We start from the raw sequence: 24741 nt of genomic DNA, 5'->3' as shown, positions 1-24741 counted from the left end.
TAACTATTTTAGGTATATTGTTTATCCTGGCTTAAAGTTATAGGATTACTATTTAATTTGATAAATATTTTGTAGAAGTCATACTTAAAAATAATTGTTGTCAAATTGAGTCATTAGTCAAAGTAAGTGGTAGTCAATTAGAGTACACATTTTTATAAAAAGTATGTGAATTTATTTTTTCAGGTATGCATATATTTTTTTGAGTAAACCTCAACTGGTAGCATAATTTTAAGAAAACTTCAGTCTTGTAAAGTATTAAATTAAACAAAATTATAAATTAAACTATGAGATACTACAAACTTATCAGATTTAATAAATTAACTTAAACATTTACCTTGGTAGTCATAGTCAGTTTGCGTCAATAGTCTATAGTTAGTCAATTAGTTAAGTATTCAGATAATCGATTAAGTTTACGTTTGTCATAAGTCAAGTTAGAAGATGTACTAAAAATACATATTTAAGTCATTATTGTCTGTTTTGTATGTAGGTATTCATTACAATTGTTTTTTTCATTGTCCTATAAGTCTAGTTGTCTAGTCTATCGTCATTCCTATTTTTTGTCATTCACTGTAGGGTCGGCTTTTATCGTAATTTCATTTGAACCTATGTCATCTATTTATTACCATTTAGTATGTTATATTTCTTTACATAAGAGTTACGCCAAAATTTCATAAGATTCCGGTATTTACTCATTTTAATTTTTTGTCAAGATCGTCAGGTATTAGATACCTAAGGTTTATTTTTTGTCAGTATCAAAATTTATAGTCCGTTTAAAATCGGTCAAGTCATCGTTATTTAGTCGAAGCTCATTAGTAAAATAATGTGACATGAAATAAATTATTGTAAAGAATTATAATAAAGTTAAATGTCGATTTGTCATTCTATTGTACTATTTTAATTTGTTAGTCATTGTCAATATTTTAAAGTCAGGAGTTAGTCAAGTTGCCACAATTTCGAAGCGTCGGTCAATCAATAAATATATAGTTAGTAAAGTTGTCATAATTTAGAAGCGTCAGTCGATAAGTATATGATATTTTGCGTTCATGTGAGTCTGAAGCGACACTACTTGATTTTTATTCAAGGTCAGTCATTAACGTCGTGAGTTAAAAGTTCAGTTAAGTTTTATTAGTCATATGTCAGTATTATATGTCGGTCAAGTAAGGCCATTTTGTGATTATTTTTAAAATACTCCTTTTTTAATACTTATTTATGTACCTATTGATACACAATTATTCATGTTATGTACTTATGTATTGCGCTCAAAATAATTTTAATGCTTATGAACTACTTAGTTTGTGTATTAAGTTTAACAATACGTAGAAGAGAACACGTTTATAATCAATTTTCTTTCCCTATGGTTAAACTAAAAATATATTATTAAGCCCTTCCTGGTCGTCGTCTAATGGCGTTGAGGTTCATAGGTCTCGGGATTTCCCTCAAAGCGTAGGGATCCACGTTGACGATCGGCATCTTGTGTGGCAAGCTATCTGGCAGATCCTCCTTCTCGTCATACACCGCCCATTGAGATGGACTGAAAGATAATAAAAATAAAATTAAATTATAACTTTGAAATGAGTATTGAGACATGCATCCTTGTCATTGTCAATTGATTAAAATAACAATTTGTCAAGCAGACGTTGTCTCGAAAGAATTGCACCTATGACTAATGTCTTGTAGGTACCTAAATGGATGTAGTGTAGACTGTAGAGTATTAACTTATGGTTTTTTTGAGATAATAAAAAGCCAATAAAAGTATTTTTATAACGTATGCAATGTATTGAGGGTAATGATGTGTAAAATACTTAAATATCTCATTAAGACTTGAAATTGCACTTTTAATTTGCATGCCAATTACTATAATCGCCCAAAACCGTGTCAATAAACTCTAGTTTAATCGCTCAAAATTAGACTAATTGCCACAAAAATAAAGTAATAAAATTCTGCTCTTTCTTGTTTTTTCCTAGACAGCCATAAATTACCGATATAAAATTTATTTTATAATGACTATTTTTCACTAAGTTAGCTGCATACCGTAATACAACAGCGCGAAGAGAAAACAATATTTTTCCTAGCGATGATGCTGAATCGACCTACTTCTGAACCAAGCAATTCGATTATTCTAAAGTATGAAGTTAGGGATACTTGCCTGTTTTCACTCGGAATTATTTGGAACGCCACGGATGGAGTTTTAGCTGGTCCCGAAGGTTTCTTGACTTTTGGTCTGGTTTTATCAGGATCTGCTGATTTTGGCTCGATTTCATCAAAGGACTCCATTTTGTCAGAAACCGATCGTTCTTGTAAATTTTCCTCAATAACTCCGGATTTAGTCGTATTTTTCTTAGTGTCTTCTTTCTTTTCACTTAAGTCTGTTTTAGTCATGTCAGAGTCATTGTCAGGGTATTTGTGTAAAACGTTACCTAAGTAGTAATATTTATTAGTCTTTAAGTTTGTTTGGTCGTCGTGTCTTCGTCTAATGTTGTATGGTTTCGTTACCGTGTCGTATAAGATGAAAGTAGAGAGTTTTCCAGTATTACTTGTGTCAGTTATGTCGTCGTTTTCAGAAACATCGGGTTTCTTAATGTCGTAAGTATTAAAGTCTTTGCTAATACTGTCATTGTCAGAGTGGGTTTTAGTCAATGAGTCAGATTTTAATTTGTCATCAGTCATGTCGCCTCTATACGTTCCTATGTATCCGAAAGTCACAAGTTTGTACAAGTTTTCTGTAGTCGAAGTAATTTTGTTGCTTTCAGTAGTCTGTTGAGCCTTAGTCGTGGAAGTAGCATCGTCGTTAGATCTAGATTCAAAGTCAGTCAATTGAGTCGGTCTGCTGTTTCGGGAGTCAACATCCTCATTGTCATATTCATGTCTGTTGTAGTAAGGTCTGTTGGGTCGTCTGTAAGTGTTGTCATAGTTTTGGTAAGTCACTTTAACCACGTCCCTGTCGTAGTTCCTTCGAGTCGTCTGTCGCCAGGACTGTGTAGGTCGCGGTACGTAGTTTATGAGGTAAGTGTATTTGTCAATGTTCTCAGTCACAGTTAAGTAAGGTCTGTTATAAGGTCGTTTATTCTGTAAGTTGTTAACCACAACGGCTTGAACGCTTTGTACATCGTCTTCATAGTCATTGTATTGTGCTGGTCTACTGTATCGTCTATCGCTTTCAAAGTCGTAACGTCTACTCTTGTTTTTAAAGTCTAGTTTATCGTCTATCGGTTGAGTTACGTTGGGTTTAGGTAAGTTGGGTTTAGTTACGTTAGATTTTGTCGTGTCAGTTTTTGTGTGATTAATATGTGTAAAATTTTTGTCAGTAACAGTCGTAACAGTTTTGTTAGGTTTGTTATGGTTCATAGATTTTGTCGAGTTAGAGTCAGTAGCTGGTTTCTTTTGTACGAGTCTCTGTGATTGTGTGAATCCTCCTTTCGGAGGTTTTTTTGTCGTGGGTCTAACAGTTGTAGTAGATTTAGGTCGTTTGGGTTTTTCTGCAATGGGTGCGTCATCGTCAGATTTTTTAATGTTGTTAAAGTCAGTGTCAGTATTTATCTCGACCCAAGGAGATAAGTCAAAGTTGTTCAGTAGTCCGTTGAGGCAGGAAATCCTCTCATTGTCAGGGTTGTTTGGGGATAGGAAAACGAAGGGTTGGACGCTATCAATAGTGTCTAGAGTTCGGCACAGAACTTGCGCTAAAGATATCCGACGGATTTGTTGCAGTTGCGCTGGTGTAAACGAAGATTCAAAGCCTCCATTCTCGTACCTGAAAAATATTTATACGTATTAAATTTCGTATAGTACCAAAATTTGTAAATAATTTCAATGTCGTTACAACAATGAAAAATATTATTAGCTGGAATATATGAAACTTACCAAAAACGGTCTCCTTTCCGCACATTGGAGAACTGCTGCGCTATGATGCAGGCGAAGGTGGGTCCAACCAAGCCGCCCACTACCGGTCGCTCGGCCATGCCTCCCGTAAACAGATCTATATCATCTACGTGCCTGGAATGATTAATTTTTAAACACCAATAAATTCTGTAATGTATGTATGTAATGGGTTTTTGTATTTTAAGCAAGTTATCATTGAATGTATTTCAGAAATAATTATAAAGCTACTGTACTACGAGTTATTATCTGCTATTCTTCAAGACGATTAAATGTTAGAGTTCCTCAAATTACCTGTACAAAACTTTTAATTTTCTCACAACCCTCATTGGCATTACACGCATTAGGTCATCGAAGTCCACAATGGCACTCAGCCCACAAGGTTCTCTCCACGCAGTGTAAGGTGCTACCCCGTGGTCTCTGCCTCTTTGTATATTGATAGCAGCAAGATCCATGCCGAAGTCGAAGTGTGGGGTCTGGAAGAGGTGGTTGGTGAGCTCCTGGGTAATGAACTCGTCTCGCCTCTGCGCTGGTTGGTTCAGCATCCCCAAGAGCAACCGGTCCACGGCACCCATGCTCCAGATGTTGGATGGGTTGGTCAGTTCGTCGTGGAGGGAAACATCTGGAGACAAAAGAGTGAGAAGAAATATGACAAATGAACTTGACAATGATAAAATACAGCTTTAGCAATAATTCCTTATACAAGATAGACACGCTACATTTTGTAGTCGTAATGTCAATTTCCCTATTCCATGCAATTTTCTATTAAAAAGAAGTCCGATTGAAAATTTTAAATTAAGACTGTATTTGATGGATTTTTTGACACGGAAATTGTATGTAAATAGATGTTACTTTTAACTTACTGTTACTGAGTGGCCGGTGAAACCTGTCGAATCGAACCATGGACGCTTGCACGAGGCTGTGACCGAAGCGGAAGGCGGCGGATCCGAAGGAGCTGGCTGGACTGGGGTTGATCTTGGGATTGTAGTCCTTGTAGTAGCCCTTCTTCAGGGGTTCCAGCTCGAAGAGGCTCATTACTTCTGTACCTAGAGGGACGATAATTAAGGAACGTGAGTATTGTGGAGTTAGTTCTTTAGTTTTTAAAATTGATTTTAAAAATAATAAAAAAATCCCATTTTGATTTCTTTGCTTCACTCGATGCGATTTACGAGCATATTTCCTTCAAGATTACACGTGGTTTTTTTAAAAAAAAAGTGAGTTTATTTCAATTAAAAGCAACGCCTCTACTCAGTTAAATTTCTCTGGATAAAGCATCTAAAGATAGCCTGGTATCAATAAACTGTTCTTGCAATATCTGTTAAGCTCCAGATTACATGCGAACTTTCCACTATGCTAAATTTGGCTATTCTGAATATATCTGAACCGTCCATTATGCTAACTTATGCTATGCTTACCGAGCACGACAGGCAGGAACTCCCTGTAGGTGATGTGTTGCAGCATGGCGCCAATGATCTTGCGCGTCTCCTGATAGATCTTCTCATCACTCCAGTGCGGGTTCAGGTGGGCCAATTCTTGTGCCATCCTAGACATAACGTATTTATAGCATTAGAAACATATGATTTCCTTATTTTGTTTAGAGACAAATGTTTTACCGATGTCATTGAACTTAAAACGAATAATAGTCACCAACGTGATACATTTGTCTTGAAGACTTCAGGTTTTAATAGATTTATTTTCAGTATCTTGTACAAAAATGACCAAAGTGGAAGATAGGGTATCATGATGACTTACTATCTGTTCTGAAATGCGTAAAGTTTCAATCTGTAGTAGTTTGTTTTTGTTTTTACCTGTTATGTTGCCGTAACCATACTATGTGCGCGGCGACCAGGCCAGGATGCTCGTTGACTCTACCGTCTCCAGACTTGAAGCAATCCGTGGAGACCGCGCCACCGCGGCACAGCTCATCGCGGTGCTCCCGCGGTAACAGCGGCCGGCGCTGCTGTACCCGCCCGTATTGGAGCATACCTGAGATATTCATGTTGAGAACCTAATCAACTATGATTCATCATCATCACCAGCAACCCATTACTGTCCCACTGCTGGGCACGGGTCTCCTCTCATAATGAAAAGGATTAGGCCATAGTCCACCGCGCTGGCCAAGTGCGTATTGATAGACTTCACATACCTTTGAGTTTTTTTTTTTAATCTCTCAGATATGCAGGTTGCCTCACGATGTTTTCCTTCACCGTTTATCAAGTGATAATTATTTTTTAACACGCACATAACTTTGAAAAATCAGAGGCGCGTGTCGGGGATTTGAGCCTCGGATCTCTCGATCGAGAGGCCGAGTTTTTTAACCACGAGGCTATCACTGCCATTCAACTACGATTAACTCGGTAAAATTATACCTATGAAATAAGTCCAAAATTTTATTCTTGAATAGTTTCATAAAAAAGGTTCATAAAATTTTACTATTGAATAGTTTAATTAAATTAATATTTCGCTTCTCCTTCATAACGGAAGACCTTGTGAAGTCGCAGTAGATGTATAGACATTCAAAAAGAGCTCTGTAAAGAACCTATTTTGATTAAAACATTCTGATTTGAATATTTTTTTATCGAGTTCTAAAACATGTTTTTATATTATTGGGAATATAAGTAGCCCTATTAAAAATATTCTTAGATTTGTAGATTGGCTTACCATTCCTAAAAAGCCTGAGTTTATCAGACTGTCTTGCCGAGCTCGCGTACAATGGAGATCCATCGATATACGCAGATACTTGGTTCATCTGTTCTCTCCAGCCTAAGGCACAATCATCCCGAGGACCTGGAGACGATCTAATAAAGTCCAAGCACCTGACACCCCGAGGACCGTAGAATGGATCTGATTGAGGTACTGGGATCGGCATGCATTCTGGGTGCTATTGACAACAAATTTAACTTTGTTAACTATTACAAAAATCGTAAATAGTAATATAACGCTTAGGCAAAGTCTGGTAGCAAAAAAAATCATAATAGATTTTTGGGGTGATACTTACAAGAAACTCTTTAGGAATGAAGTCTCTTCCACCATCCTTGCAGCACCGTGGTACGGATCCGTTGAAGCCCCGAGATTGTGATGTCGACGTTACGTCATGATCCAGAAACTGTCCCCATTGCATTAGAAGATGGGTGATACTAGGATTTTCTACGTTATGGTCTTCATGGATGAGGGCGCTGATTTCTCTTGCGGATGGAAGCGGGGAGCCGAAGACCGACCTTCGAGGAGCTTGGATTCCGTCAGAATAGACGGGGGGGAGGAAGCGTTGGACGGGGCTCATTGTGGAACCCCATCGGAGGCGGCTTAGGTTGTTGCAAGTTCCATCGTGGGTACGGTATCTAGAAGTGAGAAAAAACAAATTGTATAAACAATTTCACTTAACATTAAATGTTAAAAAGATTTTAAATGAAAATGCCTTTTTAATTTTGGTATTTCATGTTAGGCTAATAACAAACACCTTAGCAAATATTTTATTTATATATTTGTTAATATACTTTTTAAATCACTTTTTTCTTTTAATTTAAATACTACCAATTACCTTTTAGAAGCTGGTGGGCATTTAGGAGGGCCCTTTAGAGGACATTCGTCCAGGAGGGGTGACTGTCGCAGAGCGGTGGCGGCGGGGAACACCGCCTCCTCCGTGCGACTTTCTAGGCCATCGTCATCCTCAACGCTGGAACAAAATAATTTTAAAATCACATAATGCTCATCGTCATTCATTGAGACCGACAGTAGTTTGACATTAACAATAACAAAGCGAACATAAACCAATCGGTACCGTTGCTTAGGGTGGGTTGCATCATGTAACTTTAACATTTACAGCCTAGCCAAGCCAAGCCTAACCAACCGCCAAATCCTTGGTTAAAAAATAATTAGTTGCACCATTTTAGTTGAGGTTGAAATTATGTCATAACTTATACTTAACTTTACTTACTTACTTTAGGTTAAAGTTACTGTATTTGCCAACTTCCCTATCTTCAACGTCCACTAAAAATAGCGGTAGACAGCGACACAAATGACGTTAATGACAAATCAATTGATGCAACACAGAATTTTGACATGCCATCAGTTACTGTTATATTTAACTTTAACACAAACTTTAACCGGGCTTTCGATGCCACCCACCCACCTTTAGTTATCAAGAACTTGTACCTAACGTTTTACTTTGTCTGTCTTAACATACTCTTGAACAAAGCTGCTATATGACAGATCCGACCACAATTAAAGATTGAAATAAAGTTTTATTCGTACTCTAAATTAAGAACGTTCATGAATATTATTGTCTATGCTCATGTGTGACTAAACATGCAAAGAAAAACAAATCATAATAGCATTGAAAGTTGACCTATCAATTAAAATAATTACATACATTTAGTTTCAGTTTGATTAGATACAGCAAATAAAAAATAAATATTACAAACCGCCGAGCAAACATCTAGCTTTCTCTATAAACGCATGGGATTGAATCGTTAATGAATAATCTTGGAGTTAATATTGGATGATGCGATCACAAAAAGCTCAAGAGTTTGGCGAAAGTTGTTACGTAAATGAAGCGTTATTGGTTGGAGAGAATTTCACCGAAGATAAAGGTGAAAGTGATCCCTGTTTTTGTAACGTTACATCATGCGTTATAAATTATATCTGTATTTGGTAGCGGAGGTAATTAGCATATTCATTGCTTGCGACATGTTATAGATCCGTAATGATTCATTAAGTGCAGTTGTGCACCATCCTGCCTAATTGCGTTTGGACTACAATGTTGCAATACTTGCAATGATATCGATGCTTTCACACGGTACGGGATAATCAATAAATCATTAAATGTTAAAATTCACATTAGTACCAATGATTGGACATATTTCACATACTATTTATATGATTACTATTGCATTAGGATATTACTTAATTTTTTTTAGGTACGGTAGAAGTTAAATTAATCATGGAAAGGCTACAAGCGACTCGGTAATATTTTTGGCATTTTTAGCTCGATCTCGAATTATTTTAAATTCAAATCTTCAGTTAAGTATTCAAAGTTGCTTTTGTGTTGTTACGTTATGGATATTTCGTATTTTAGTTTTGTTATTTACGTTGACACATTGTTTATAATGTTACGACTTCAATCTATTTGTGTGATTATTAGTAATGAAGTATTCCGCGCAATGTTTTCCTTGGTTATTAAAATTATATATAATTATTCATATAACATTTATATTATTATGGTTATTACTACTAAGCACAGTACATTTTTATTATAAATAATCTAAGCGTGTAACGCTTGTTATCTCTGATTATATAATTCACTCGCTTAAAAAGTGATAATTAAATTATATCGCAAGCAAAAATGTTAATTAATGTACATATTATCTTGTCTTAACATTATGCTCCACATTGTTACACAAATTAATAAATTTTATTTTCTAACTTATCTTTATTTTTATTATCCAGAAGACAAAATAGAATTGCGTAACTGTACTGTCCGCTAATACTTTCACACATAACTATTACGGAGTGTTATTATTATATACATTATGAATAACGAGGCGGTGGCAGCGAGAGTGTCACTTATTTTATTGCTCTACGGTAATAGTATCTAATAATAATAATTCCGCGCTACATTTGTCTACCGGTGTGAATTGAACGCTTACTTAAATGATACGAAATTGTTCTTCAAATGTAGCTGTGTTGCAAGAAGTGGGTTTATGTTTTCATTTCGAGAGTTTTGTAAAAATAAGCTATGCTTGTTATTTATACGCTTTCTACATTTATAATCCCGCACCGAGAAGTTGTGGGTGCCACGGTCAAAGAAAAATACAAAATATACCCGGAACAGACATTTCAAATAATTTTGGTGCATTGGCGACAGCCGTGTCGTAAATGTCGATAAGCGACCTTATCAAAGTTTGAATGTATAAAAACAAGATTTTCAGCTAACTATGAAAAAAGATTTGCTAATCTATTAGCATGATCAAACGAGTACAGGTTTACAAGCGCATTCGTACATACGCTAATAGCCGCTAATGTATCAAGTAATACGAGTACGTAGCGTACGAGTATGTGATAATTTAAGCTACTGTTGACCCGCGGAGAAAGTGAAAAGAACTTTCGCTTGGTGGAGCTGAGTGATTCCAAGCTATTTTTAATCATTGATTAAAATGCACTTCTTTATCGATTTACGCTAAAGTTGTTTTGAAATTTACTGTTAATTGTTTGCTTGTTAATTCTTTACTGTTTTTTCTTGCAATTGACGCAACATGCACCTTTTCTTTATAATGCATTTCCGGTTTATAATAAAATTTACAGATATAATAAAGCAGATAAAACACTAGTATTCAAAGTTCAAGAAAAATAAAATTTTGGTCATGGTGGTCATATGAATACATTTTTTAAATCTTATTAATTTTTTTTAAATATTCAAAATTAAATGTAGACATGATTATTTATATAAACAGTACTTCTAGTAATAAAATCACATGAGAAAAGGTATCTACCCTAAAACATACATATCTGGTCACTGTCGCCCATAAATACATGCAAATACATAAGACAGAAATCCTACTTAAAGTTGATCGCAGGTTCGTTGCGACCCCTGTGGATTAAGTTGGAAAGCTTTATATAATTGGCACATAATATAAATAAGATTTCTTTGTTAACAAAAGGACAAAGCAAACTAGAATTTTCGAAATCAACTCTTTAAAGTAAATGATCTCGAAGCGAATTACAAAACCTAAACATGTTTTTGATTCGTTACAAAAATCGCACCGAATCCAATGTGACAAAATAATTCAATGTAAAGGATTGTTAAATTCTTATTCAATTTAACATTTTCAGGCAAAAGCAATTTAGAGGTTACTGAACCGCTTTTTGCACTCTCAACTGATTTTCTGTTACAATTGTGTTCCATACAACGAATTAATTTATTTTTAAACGTGAGTTGCAGGATGGTACGAGCCGATAATACATGCTTTGTACTTCAGATTAAGTAAAAAATTAAGGAGGCGAGATATATCTTAGTATTAGAAATGCGGAATTCGACGAGCTGTATGAGAACCTGTTTAATTTTTTAAGGCGAATCTAATTGGTAATCTACTGGCTAACGCTTGTATGTAAGTTATTTTCTGTCTTGTACCTACATAACTATGTATGTGTAGCTACATAGGTACATAAATATGTATTTTACTTTAAATATTCCTATATTTTGCATGTTTGTCTTTAATTTAAGGACACGCGATCCCGTACCCAAGGCCCCGAACTTATGGGCCCCCCGGAAATGCCAATCGCCTAAGGTTAATATACGGATGATTTAGTGAAACGTTTGATCGTATTTTTTTATTAAACAAAAATTTCAGCGTGTGCAAATTTTTAAGTGTTTCAAGGGCGTCTGATAGTTCTGATAGTTTTTTATATTCAAATGTGACAACATGCACACATCGTTATATATACTTATCGTGCATGTGTTTAAAAAGTAATTTATCAGTGTTTTGTTCCTTTTTTAATATTCGTTTGTACTGTAAACAGATTTAATTGATTTTGTTAGTATTAGTAATTTCAAAACTGAAAATGTAACATTACATATTTTTGAAAAAAAAAACAAAATTATACTGACCTTTACGCACCAGCCAGGAGTCATTGTCAAGTCCAGTCGACAGTCAGTCAATCCAAAAGTCATGTCAGTCACTGTCACAACACGTCAGTCAAAGGAGTCATATTGGTCATACGGTTCAGTCTTGTAAAAAAGAATTGACTAGTATTTGAATTTGGCGCGCAACGCCAGTGCGCGTCGGGCCGCCATCGCGACCGCGCGGAACTGTCGTGGGGGGAGATCCACGTTCGTTCATATACTTCCACTTCTACCCGTCGGGGTTTCGTAAGAGAGTTGACAAATATTGCGACTGTACGCAGTACATCTGTCAAGCAAACTTTAATCAACGGAATTGATTAACGCGACGCCGCTGAGCGGATCTTTTACGCAGATTTCTCTGATGTTTGCGATTGGTATATGTTGTATGTGTCTAAATTTTGTTGAAATAAAATTACTCATATTTCCAGTGAAGATCATTCTAGTAGAATGTCTCCAATAATTTATTGTAGGTGGTTGGTGAACTAGGAAAGTACGCTTATGCTAGGACTTTGCCATTTGTATACTATTTAAAATAATATTATCCTTATACATCCCATAGGGATATAGCCATGTTGTATAGTGTAGAAAACCTAAATTTTTGTACCGAAAACATGTGTACCGTCTACGTAAAACAGCTCGTAGAAGAATAAAATTAAACAAATATCGTAATGGTAAACTACGTTTCACAGCGTACGTACAAAAGACTTCAACGCGTTTCATAAGTATTCGTGTCAAAACAAATAATCTGGTTATTCATTCGATTTATTTAGATAGAAATATAATTAAGTATGATTAAATTTAAATTAATATTTCATTTAGTCATTCATTTTATAAGTAAAATGCAATTCAAGTTTTTCGCTTTATATCATAAAAGTTATTTCTTGTTTAAACGAAAGTTCATGAAAAACCTGTTTGGAAAAAGTAAAACCATTTGGTATTTAATATCCCCTATAAGCAAATTTCAGTCAGAAATATTATTGCGACAGCTACAGCCTAATTTTATGTCTGTTTATCGAATCATCCTATTTGAGTTTGGCTGGTAGAGAGCAATTATATTTGTATTATAACCATGATAGATATTTTTACAGAAGACAAGTTAATATGATGTTGTTATTTCTTATTATTTCAATGATAGATAATTATATATTTTTATGGTTGAATGGCGTGATCTTAAATCCAGAACCATGCAATGAATTGCAACGAAAAATTAGCTTATAAACATAATTCAAACAGAGGGGTTTTAGCAATAGTTATTGAACAGTGACCTCAATGCTATATAAATATTTCATAGAAACTTGTGACATTGTAAAAATACCTAATCCCTTTAGCAATGATTAATAGAACAATACCTTTAGTCTTACACCAACGTTGAGCCCAATTGGAATTATATAATAGAAATATTTTTTGTGCGTTTGTTTCTATCGATTTCACGCTAAAGTGCTAAAGTTATTAATTGGCAAGTTTCTCTATCAAGTTGCTAAATGTCCGAATTAGTGTAATATGTTTTTTGGATACACGACATGGTAATATAAATAGTTTAAGTAAAATTAATAGTGACCTATGACTATATTCTATCTATAAAATTAATAAAAGGTAGGTGTAAAAGTGGTAGAATCCTGTTTGTTCGACTCAGAAGAATTACAACGACACCTATTTTGCTTGTAATAGTAATGTTAAGAGCTGTGATTTGGTGTGAAGGGTGTTCAAAGTGATTAATTTCAGAAGGATAACGTAAAATGTATGCACGACCTTAAGTAGGACTCTGTATAGTATTAATTACAGCTGTTTATAGTCGACAGTGACCAAGTTAGGTGGATTGCACACCGATTTACTATTTTAATGTGATATAAATCCTACTTAAATATGAAGACCTTTCGCATCCTGTCTTCGAGTTCACTGACTTTCAAATAGTGTTTTGAGTCCGACCGGCACTTTTGGAGTGTCCCAAGGTTTAACTACTACTCAAAGGTGTTATATGTTTCTTACATAATCACTGGCTTTGCAACGTATGTGTATTTAAGTGCAGATGTAAATGTAAATTAAATCATTTTATTAACGCGAAAATCCGCGATGCGCAGCTAGTCATTTCACAAAATAACGCCAATTCAATTGAACTGTGAACAATCAGGTGGACGTTTTTCATTTGTTCACTGATTTTTAGCAAATAGTTTCTATCGCAAAAAGATGATTTCATAACGTTGCATGTCTGACCGCGTGTTTTATCTGAGTTAGTGTTAAATGGTAATCCTTGCTTAACCTGACGCAAGTGCTTGGACAATGCAATCCTTGAAAAAATTGATAGACATTCGAAGGTTATTTTGAAAATCAAGGTGAGGTACGTTGTAAATTACTTGCTATTTCTATTTTCTTGGTGACTGGAAGATCAAATTATATTAAACTATTTTATTGTTGAATTTAACTCTACCGTTCCGCATTGAAGCAATATAGAGTTCGTTCCAAGCTTCAGTAAGTTTTTAGGAAAGATTCGTACCCAGCAGTGGATATAACAAAAACACGAATGAAAACTTAAATATGAACACTCGCTACAATCAAATAATTATTTTCTATGTCAGTATTTCTATAAATCAAAATTTACAAAATTGGGATCAATCTATATAATATGAAGCCGGGAACTCTGTCAGAACGATGTAATAATCCCGAACTGGAAACTCTGTGCACTTGAGATCGATATTGTAATCATTGTGTCAGTATTCAATTGAATTATAACGAAACCTTACCCTTTATCGTCACAGTAATCGCAGGCTAAGCTATTTCCACGCGTTACGTGACAGCGGAGCAACGGTTATGGTTATGTACTCTTAACTAAACCGTAATCGATGCAATGTTCCAAATAACCGACCGCACGCTGATCGGTTGCGTTTTCGTGGTCATTGCGATATTTTCTAATAAAGATTAGTAGTTTTGTAGTGAAATTCTCGTATCATTTTCACTAGGTCAGTTAGGGTGATGTAAGGATTTTTTATGAAATCGTAAATGAGGACGCAAGCGTTTGATGGTGTGCGTAGTTATTGTCCTACATAATGAGACATAGACCGTATGTTGTTTGACTGTTTGTAAGATATTCTAGTTTTTCTTATGAATTTGTTGTAAACACGAGAAAGAGTGGTCACTGCCACTCGCAGGTGCCAATCCACCGCAGATACAATCAGACTCCTGAGGTCGGTTATACATAGGTATGTTGCTATTTCTTAGGATTAAATTGGAGTACCTCGTGTAAGTACCCTTTGCCTACCACACTCGTTAAACTAGAACGCAGCAGCGTTTATTATTGCCTTTATAATAAAAAAATAGGAAAGCTGTTGTTCCCGAATCTCATGAAAATTTCGGCCATCTTCAAATCAAATCAAATCAATATATTTTTTTAATTCAAAATAGGTTCTTTACAGATCATTTTTGAATGTCAATATTTTCATATGTTCAAAATTCAACGTAAAAGAATGAACTGGGCACCCAGTATTTAACCAACACAATTTGTTGGAGGGCAATACTACTGTACAAGTGTCTAGTTAATTTAAGTAAAACCAGCAAAAAGTGTATGCGAATCAACTTTCATTTCAATGTTGGCATACGGGAAGCGGCGCCGGCACGCGATGTACGACATGCGATACTTTTGCGTTCTTTCCCACACGTGCGAGATGTGATATGAACTTCCTAGGGTATTATTAACGTGAGGAGTTGTAGCCCTTTTTTAAGTTCTGCTACTGGGCAACTTAATGAGGTGTGGAGGATATTGTGCTATTATAAATAAGGATTTATGGCCAATTCTTGCCATTTTTTGATGAATTATCCTTATGGCCCTTTAGCAATGTTAAATAATTGCCTTCCCGTAATAACGATGGGAACGGACAAACGTCTTCCGAAGAGTGTAAGTTCGCATGAACTTTACTCACTAGCGACATTACTCATGTGATCTAACTGTACGTTACTTAACTGAGATTATGGGCGGCTGTAGTTTTATCTGATGGTAACGCCTGATACTTGGTTTCCGTTAGGAACTAAATTGGAACGCTAAATGTCATACCTTTTTACACTTCAAATCATAATACAGTTGCTCTACACTGCGACTGTAAGGCAGAATTTTGTGTATATTAGTAACTTTATACGATACTATGGTCTAACGAAAACTTAAAGTATTTAACAGCGCGGTAATAACATTGTGCTTAAAGAATGCGGTCAGTGGTAGTTGTCAAATGATTTCGAGGAAAAGTTGCGAAAATTAGCTCAGTTGAAATGAAACGTGGGATCAAACGTTTCAAAATTCTATTTACTACTAGTTACTGCTTAATCTTACACCATATTTTCTATATTCAACACAGAATCACCTCAGATGTTGCACTATTACCGTGTCTGATGTAATAAATCTTATCGCCGGCTTAATTGTCTGTGAACTGATTTGGTAGTATTGTCTTCTCTTCCTTCATAAGACAGTTTTTTAGAGTTGCGTACTTCGTTTTGTGATGGGGATTTGTTATTACGATGATTCCGGGTTTTCAACATATATAATTAAAGAGGTAATTCATGGTAAGTGGCTACTCCTTGGTGGGATTATCAACCTTAGAATCTTAGATAGGATTAGAGTTAGGTATCTGAAGTCGGCCTTAGATGCATTGTATAATTGAGGACTAAGTTGGAACGCGTTTAAAAGTGTAACAGTCTTTTGTAGTTTGTATTATAATATTACTATCTTCTTTGTTAAAGTTCTTAAAAATAACACAACCCTAATAACATGGGTATCCAAATTACGAATTAAGATATTTCATCTGGGATGTGTCTTTTTTGTACGTAACTTTGTTACGCCCATAAAAAAGAGAATTCTAGTGTTGGGGCCGAATGCAGAAAGCGTGTAAGCGGTAATTTGTAATGTGCTGGGCTTTCTAATAATAAAATGTTTTTTTTTATAATTAAGTAGTTGGTTTATGTCATAAATCACTATCATTTTTTAATTATATACGTGTTTAGCGAATCCATACTAAAAATAGTATACAGTTACATGTCCTCCTCTATCTATGCACTTATGTGATACATTTGCCAATTTACCTCGACATAGGAACATTAGGATAGAATAAGTCGATAGTATGTTCGATAAGCTTTTGGCTTAAAAATTGTAAGGCATCTCCCACATATTTTCTTTGAAAATAGGGCTATTTGATACACAGCAACCCGTGACAATAGGCACTAGAGTAGCACATCGTGTTACTTTGTTTACAAATATGTTTACATCAAACAGTTAACTTTTAAACGCCAGAAAGTTGGAGAAATTTCATCGTATTGTAGAAACCTCGAAAACCTGTCCATACTTGTTTGTTAGTGGACCCATACTTCTAAGAGAAAGTCATCTCCAAACTCCGAATATAACAAATAAACATTTGCATAGAACGACGGAGATTACGTAACTCATATAAATTTGTAAAGGTATAATCTATTTTGAAATCATAATATTTTAAACAAAATTATTTTCTTTACATTATGTTTTGTAACAGAGATATTTAATGAGTATGTAACGAACTATAATAATAATAATTTAATTGTCGCTCTCTATAATCTGCGTTAATATTTGGTAGCCAGGGGCTGATCAGTGAAAATTTGGTAACCACCATGGGTATATTTAGTAACCGACTCCAAATTCGACACGAGTCAATCTTAAAGTCGATTAGAAATGCGATATAACCCCTGAAGACTAATTTGGATCGAAACATGTTTTTTTTTTATAATATAGGAGTAGCAGACGAGCATACAGTCCAGCTGATGGTAAGTGGCTACTGCCGCCCATGGACATCTGTAATCAACCCCAGAATGGATTAGATATTCCTACCTGAGGTCGCCCACAGATGCACCGCTACACCTGAGCACTAAGCTAGAACGCCTCGGCAAAGTATGTCTCCCTTTAAAACGAAACACAGCAGCGCTTAACACTGCTGTTATTAGGTAGCAATAGGTGTGGTGCCGCCGGAGTCGAGCCATAAAGGGCTCTACCACCTTCAACGCTCGTAGTGCAGTATAACTGTCGCCGTGTCGCTCGTCAGAGTCGTCAGAGCCGTCGTGTTAATTACGGTTCCGAGTTCGATGTTAAGGCAAATCATTTAATTAATTATATTAGATTATTGTTCTAGCTCTTTGTGTGTGTATATAAAATAAGTGAAAATTGTGTATTAAAGCACCTATGTAAATTTAAGTGTCCATGGCATCCTACATATTACAGTGTATGATAGTAAAAAACATTATTTATTTATCTACTTACCTATTAATTAACTCATAATTCTCTGAGATATATAATGAAAATATTAGATACGTTTGTAAAAACACGTGCGTAAAATCATAATATATGCAAATATCATCAGATACTTAGCAAAAAGCGCTATCCGCCAGACGATTATATAGCGAAAGTTAAGGAAAGCTGAAAGTTGGATAATTGAGCGGATTGCAACCGAGCGAGAGTCTCCAAGCTTACGTGCTTTCTAGAGCTTTCCAACCTGATATTTCTGAAAGCATTTATCTTTTTTTAATTGCACCCGTTCGACTATTTATAGCTGGTTCTCTCTGTTCAATAATGTTACTTAGTAAGTGTATATTTTATTTGTGTTGCTTTTTATAAATTTAAAGCAGCAAGCTAGTTTGCGTTCTATCAGATGATACGCGTTTACTGTTCATCGACGGTTATAGTCATTCCCAAATAATATTGAATTTCTACTTAAGGTCGGCTACAGATGCGTTGCTTAGTATTATGGATTAATACCTAAGTAAGATAGAAAGTCTTGTCTGCTAATCTAATCTATACACCCACACTCTTCAGAACAGTAAATCGCTGTTATAAGGCTTCCTACGTTACCATAATATACCAGTAGTGTTTCGGTTGTTAAACCATAAAGAGTTATATATAATCTTGAAGTATTTTTTTATCTAGTAAATGGTAGAATATTAGTAGCATTACTATCGCAACTGTTCCTACCTTATAACAGTGACATAAGTATGTTCTAAGTTGAGATTCCAACCCCATGCGTTCCTACTTAGTCCTTAGCACTTACACTACATTATTTACATTGTATAAAGAAACTAGCTGAACTGGCAAACGTTGTGTTGCCATATAAATAAAAAATATTAAGGGTGAACAATCCTTATCACTTAGAGGTATGAAAAATAAATAGTAGCCGATTCTCAGACCTACTGAATATGTATATAAAAATTGCTGAAAATCGGTAAAGCCGTTTCGGAGGAGTACGGTAACTAACATTGTGACACGAGAATTTTATATATAAGATAAAAGTCAAACATATAATTAGTAAACAATAATGAGTATGCAGCGTCGCTTCTCCAGACAGATGATCTACTAAACGGATTCAAATGAGATTTTAATTGTCCCTGTTTCAAATCTTAATGGTAATTTGTCAAGCCCATTTACATAAAGTTTTACAAACGACTTTAACGTCTTTCTTTACCGAATATTTTTAAACAAAACAAATGACTTGTTTAAAAACTCACCGCTTGTTATTAATGGTTAAATGTAATTTTTCATCTTTTGTCAAACACAATGAGTAGTTTACGTCAAGTGCTATACAAATAAAAATTAAGCGAATTGTTCATTTAAATATTTTTGTTCGAGGGAAATTGTTTTAAATATGAAGGGGAGGTTGAGATGATGAATTAATTTAAAAATATATATAAAGATTTTTTATTATTTTCGAATATCGAATTATGTGTCGATAATTATGTTTATTTTAAGAATTTGATTGTGTGTATTTCATTAAAAAACATCAATTTGCGTGAAAATTTAAAATTTGTACGTAAGCATCGATGACTTTACTCGTAAATAGTAATTATACATAGTGTATACATATAGCAATACCATAGCCCGATGGGTTAAAGTAATGTACCTGCTCTAACAATACAGTTACACGCTAAAATATTTCCAACCTTTTCTAACAACAATAGTTTTTGAGTAGCATTTTATCTTAATGATTTCTTTACGTTTTCTTCATTACGTAAAGTTAACGGATCGTTAATTACTGTCAACGTTGCGTTAAATTATCTCACTTTATGAAATTACGAGCTACACAGCGTAGAAGATCTTATCTTTACAAATGTGAAATTCAAAGCTTTGTGCAGTACAGTCGCCGACAGAAATCTATACAAATTAGTTTAAGTGAAGGATCATTATCCCATTATTATTATCCCAGGAAGTAATCATCATCCCATTTGTCTTGAAGTCGTAATGACCAACGGGAGTTTATATTGTATCCAGAGAGTTGGTATATGTAGTTTGAACGTAAACGATGTATAAGGATAGGTACTTACGATACAAAGGAACGACTAAAACTACAATTTATACTATTACCAGTTATTTATACGATATCAGAAACGAAAATGGAATTTTAAATTTGACGGCGTTGCGGTGGTATACTGATTTACCACGTAGAGAGTTCGGGGTTCGATAACCGGTCGGTGCTTTATCTAAAAGATAAATTTATATTACAATAAATCTAAATTCGTCATTCAGCTGAGTGTAAATATTCCAGTGATATATTTAAAAGATGAATTACCAAAATCTAAATTTGTCCGGGTACAGTTTTCTTTATTTGGCATATTGAATGCAGAGGTACCTATTACTATTAAATTAAATTTCTTGCCTGTACATTTTAATGAGGGTACGGAAATAATTAATCTTTAATTGTTACAACCTAATATTCTATTAATTATATTACAAAATTACGAAGTACTCTTCAAATTCCAAACATTCTTTCGCTTTCTCCGCGGAAGTAAAAAGTAAAAAGTGATTAGAACTTTTTGCGGTATTCAAATTTCAAACTCAGACGCGGCTGGAAAACGAAATTGATGCACAAGTGCATTCACATCTCATTGCAGATTCATTGTGCTTAGAAAAGACGAATTAACTTTATTATGTAACAAAAGTGCAAGAGGTACGCCGTGCAACTCATCGGGTTGATTGCGAAATTTTACTTTAATTAAATTACATTGTAAGTAATAAAAGAGCACGTGGTATAGGTGGTAAGGGGTTACTGACGCTTACTAGCAACCAAAACCATGTCCATATAGAACCGGAGTTCTTCCTGAAGCCGATCACAGATTCGTTGCGAGTGCGCTCGAGTGGTATTCACTCATATGTAAATCAGCCAGCATTCATTCCCTTCCACATATATGCAAGAACTACACAAGGTGTCCTATAGGTGTGTATAATTTCCATACATCAACAAAACATCAACCCTTAATTAAAATAGCATAGAGTACGATAATTAAAGATTAGATCTTCGTGTAGCGTGATCGATATTACGAGCAGCGTCAATGAACTGCCGTTGAGAAAACGTCATCGGATGTAATTAGCACCGCGTGTAAACCACAGGGCTGAGGCACACTGGGTACAAAGTATTTTTTTGCTTTTAGGTATTTCTTCATTCACTTCATTTGATGGTAAGTGGCCATTGCCTTCCATCGATGTTTGTAAACAACTCCAGACAAGATTAAAGTCTACCTAAGGTGGATCTCAGACAAGTAGCTATTCCTGAAAAAAGTCAGTTAACTAATCTTGTTGCCTCATACTTATGTATGCGGCTGAATTGTGTCAGCCGCTATCCATACCGTTCTACTGAATTTTAAGATCTCTTTAGTATTATTATTTCCTCAAATAAATAGGCTCTGTAAAGAGAGCACTTTTTGAATGTCAATACAACTACCACCACTTTACAAGGTGTTTTGTAATCTAGAAGAAGCGTCGACCGAACTAGACTGGTTCCAACAGTTTACAAAACAGAACACAATATTTCACCAAATTAAGTATAATGTACGACACGTAATATGTAAACCTAAAGTTACCATTTCTTCCTCAAGGAAAGCCTTATCACCTATAAATCAGCAGCAATAGAAAAATGGTGCCCAGTGTATCAAACTTTATGACGCAGAACGTTAATTCCGCGTTACGTAACGCTAACGCGATCGCGTCAAGTGTGCGTTCATTAGTGATCGCTTTCTTTCACTTTACTCACATTTGTCATGAATAGTTGACGTGACGCCGTTTGACGTGACAAATCACACGGTTACGATCGGGAAGTGTTATTGCTAAAGAGGTCTGTTAAGAAGTTTCTATTATGTGAGATATGGTTCATCCATTATGAAACTATTTGACGATTAAATATCTTTATTTGATGTTTGAACACTTCTACAATTTAGAAGAATGTGGAAGTGTCATAAACGACACGTCATATGTTACAAATCTGCTTGGGCTGTTTGGCCCATGCCATAATATAGTTTAGGGTATAGGGCGTACTAAAGAACGAGACATACATAAATGTGCTCTAAAAACATTATACTCCACAGTCGAGTAAAACCTAAGTAAAACAATGCCAACAATTATTTTATCACATTTAGAAATGTTCTCAGATTCTTCTGAAAGGCTAGATTGATTTATTAATGACTAAATACTAATATCATTATATATCGAAGTAATTTCTGTAAAAATAAAATGCCTTTTCTAGCGTGTATATCTCATTTTCCTTGCCGGTCATTGGTCTTTGTAAAATGTTTTATAAACCCTACAAAAAGAACAATACTGTCCATTGTATCGAACAAACATGCATTAGATCACTTACTTTACGCAATTTTTGAATTGAACTGGATCTGTAATTACGAACAAGTAACAATGCCTTCTTTTTAGAGAACCACGTTGAATGTGACCCGCTGATTCCCATGGTGACAATGCGTGGGAAATTATGTAATGATTGATCACTTATTGACTTTAGTTTTTAGATAAAGATAATGTGGCTGAAGTGCCAATGCGTCTGCCTGACGTTTAATAGTTATATAATGGATATCTGTTAACGATTTCACATAAGACAGCAGTCCTACTTAAGGTTAAGAATCAAACAAGAATGCCGTCCAAATCTTAAGTGGTTATCTCCTGCGGCCCAAAGGCAAATTAACCCAAGTAAGACTATAGTCTTATTTGAGGTGTGACGACTACGTTGGGATGTTTTTACCCATATGTTTACTATACCATTCCTACCGACTCCTAATAAGACAAGTCCTATTTGAAGGCTCTATTACGTTTTTCATTAAGATATTTAACTAAATAAAAAATTTTTAACAAAAAATACAACCGACTTCTATGTCACTACAAAGTAAAAAATAATTCAAATAAATGTTGGTTTAGTACATATTTCTGAAGTCGGCGCTCATATTAGATACGCTGTTGACATCGTTATCCAACGAAATATATTGATACGCTCATATTAGATACGCTGTTGACATCGTTATCCAACGAAATATATTGAGCGCCGACTTCAGAAATATGTACTAAACCAACATTTATTTGAATTATTTTTTACTTTGTAGTGACATAGAAGTCGGTTGTATTTTTTGTTAAAAATTTTTTTTCACCCTTTTTAGTGATGACATAATAACATTTATATTAATACAATATAAAATTGTATAAACGAGATCACGAATTAAGGTAAGGTCTGAATTTACATTGATTGGAACCGCCCGCTCGCAGGGCGCTGCCGCGCCCTGCTCGCTTAGTTTTATATTGTCTTATATGTTCCAACCTAACCTAACTAAATAGTCAATGATGAACTGGCTTTGCAATTTCATTAGAACCTACAGCAAATATCTTCAAACACAACTCAATTATTCCCATTGGTTGAGGAGTTACATATTTTGTCTCCGAGCCACATTATCAGATCCTCAAATAGTCAATGATAAACTGGCCTCGCAATTTCATTAGAACCTACACCAAATATCTTCAAACACAAGTCAATTATTCCCATCGGTTGAGGAGTTACATATTTTGACTCCGAGCCACATTATCAGACCCTTAAATAGTCAAAGATAAACTGGTTTTTCAATTTCATTAGAACCTACACCAAATATCTTCAAACACAACTCAATTATTCCCATCGGTTGAGGAGTTACATATTTTGTCTCCGAGCCACATTAGCAGACCCTTAAATAGTCAATGATGAACTGGCTTTGTAATTTCATTAGAACGTACATCAAATATCTTCAAACACAACTCCATTATTCCCATCGGTTGAGGAGTTACATATTTTGACTCCGAGCCACATTATCAGACCCTTAAATAGTCAAAGATAAACTGGTTTTTCAATTTCATTAGAACCTACACCAAATATCTTCAAACAAAACTCAATTATACCCATCAGTTGAGGAGTTACATATTTTGCCTCCAGAACCCACTCTGATCCTCATCATATTTAAATGGGACCAACTTGTAGCAATTGTCCACACACGAAATTAAAGGCATTAAAATAGGTTCATAAACGGCGAAGTTATGGCTGTTATATTTACATGGGTGGAGGAGTTCCCCTCTTTTTCTCCAGAACCAATCGATGGATCCTAACCATATTTAAATGGGACCAACTCGCAGCTCGTCTCTACACAATAAAAAAAGAATTATTAAAATCGGTCCACTAACGGCGGAGTAATTGCTGTACATACATAAAAAAAAAAAAAAAAAAAAAAAAAAAGATACCGGCCGAATTGATAACCTCCTCCTTTTTGAAGTCGGTTAAAAATAAAAGCTTGTAATCAGCTTTATGAGAGGCGGGCCTCCCTCAGCCTTCAGGCTAGTGGTAGTTTAACCATTAAAATCACTCTTTCTGAACGATACATTGTGACTCGACTCAAATATAATTGAGTGATTAGAAACCCATAGAAATCTTGGAATTTCTGCATGAATCAGGCAAAAAGCAACGCAGCCTACTTATTGTTTATTCTTCATCTCACAATGCTGGGAATGGAAACTGCGATAATGCGCAGTCGCGAAACTACCGAGAAAGCGCGTATTATGTCGCATATGATCACTTTAATGATATCAACTTATGCTATTTTTTGTTATGCGCATAGATCTTCCGTGAAACCGTGGAGGTTTGATGGTAAATCTGTTATAACTGCAGACGTTTTACATTGTATTTGTGTATACTTTCTGTTGAATAGCATGAAATAATATTTGTGCTATTGTGATCTAAATCGAGTGTATTTAAGTTACTGATTTATGTGTGAGGAATGTGGAACGCAGCGTGGTTAGTTCTGTATTGTCTGATAAGTGAGACATACTAAATTACCTGAGGTGCTCCAGTTTAGTCTTCAGGGGTAGCAACGCATCTGTGACCATAGTACTCTAATCTTATCTGGTGTTGATTACAGATATCTATGGTCTATGTTGATACAGATATCCTTCAGCGAAGCAATGATGCTTGCGAAGGATG

The 24741-nt window shown here is 35.1% G+C and overlaps 2 protein-coding genes across 2 annotated transcripts in view; both read right to left on the bottom strand.

Annotated features, from left to right (window-relative positions):
* Positions 1-1363: 1363 nt before the first annotated feature.
* On the bottom strand, positions 1364-11695 carry LOC140744554 (chorion peroxidase-like). Its single transcript, XM_073076187.1, has 11 exons — positions 11477-11695; positions 7412-7546; positions 6872-7211; positions 6535-6754; positions 5682-5859; positions 5289-5416; positions 4737-4919; positions 4168-4495; positions 3859-3990; positions 2147-3748; positions 1364-1531 (listed from the first exon to the last, which is right to left on the bottom strand). The coding sequence occupies exons 3-11, from the start codon at positions 7151-7153 to the stop codon at positions 1378-1380; spliced, it is 3207 nt and encodes a 1068-aa protein (XP_072932288.1). The 5' UTR covers positions 7154-7211; positions 7412-7546; positions 11477-11695; the 3' UTR covers positions 1364-1377.
* Positions 7408-24741, bottom strand: part of LOC140744197 (uncharacterized) — a 41607-nt gene continuing 24273 nt past the window's right edge. The window contains exon 4 of the mRNA XM_073075692.1: positions 7408-7546. Coding sequence (XP_072931793.1) covers positions 7408-7546 — 139 coding nt within the window. The remainder of the gene's footprint in view (positions 7547-24741) is intronic.

Source organism: Epargyreus clarus, unplaced genomic scaffold (genome assembly GCF_041222505.1).
Source record: "Epargyreus clarus isolate Ecla_fem2 unplaced genomic scaffold, WU_Ecla_fem_2.2 ptg000008l, whole genome shotgun sequence".
Lineage (NCBI taxonomy): Eukaryota > Metazoa > Arthropoda > Insecta > Lepidoptera > Hesperiidae > Epargyreus > Epargyreus clarus.
The sequence above is the reverse complement of the archived record's forward strand: the minus strand, read 5'-3'. Positions and strand labels throughout refer to the sequence as shown.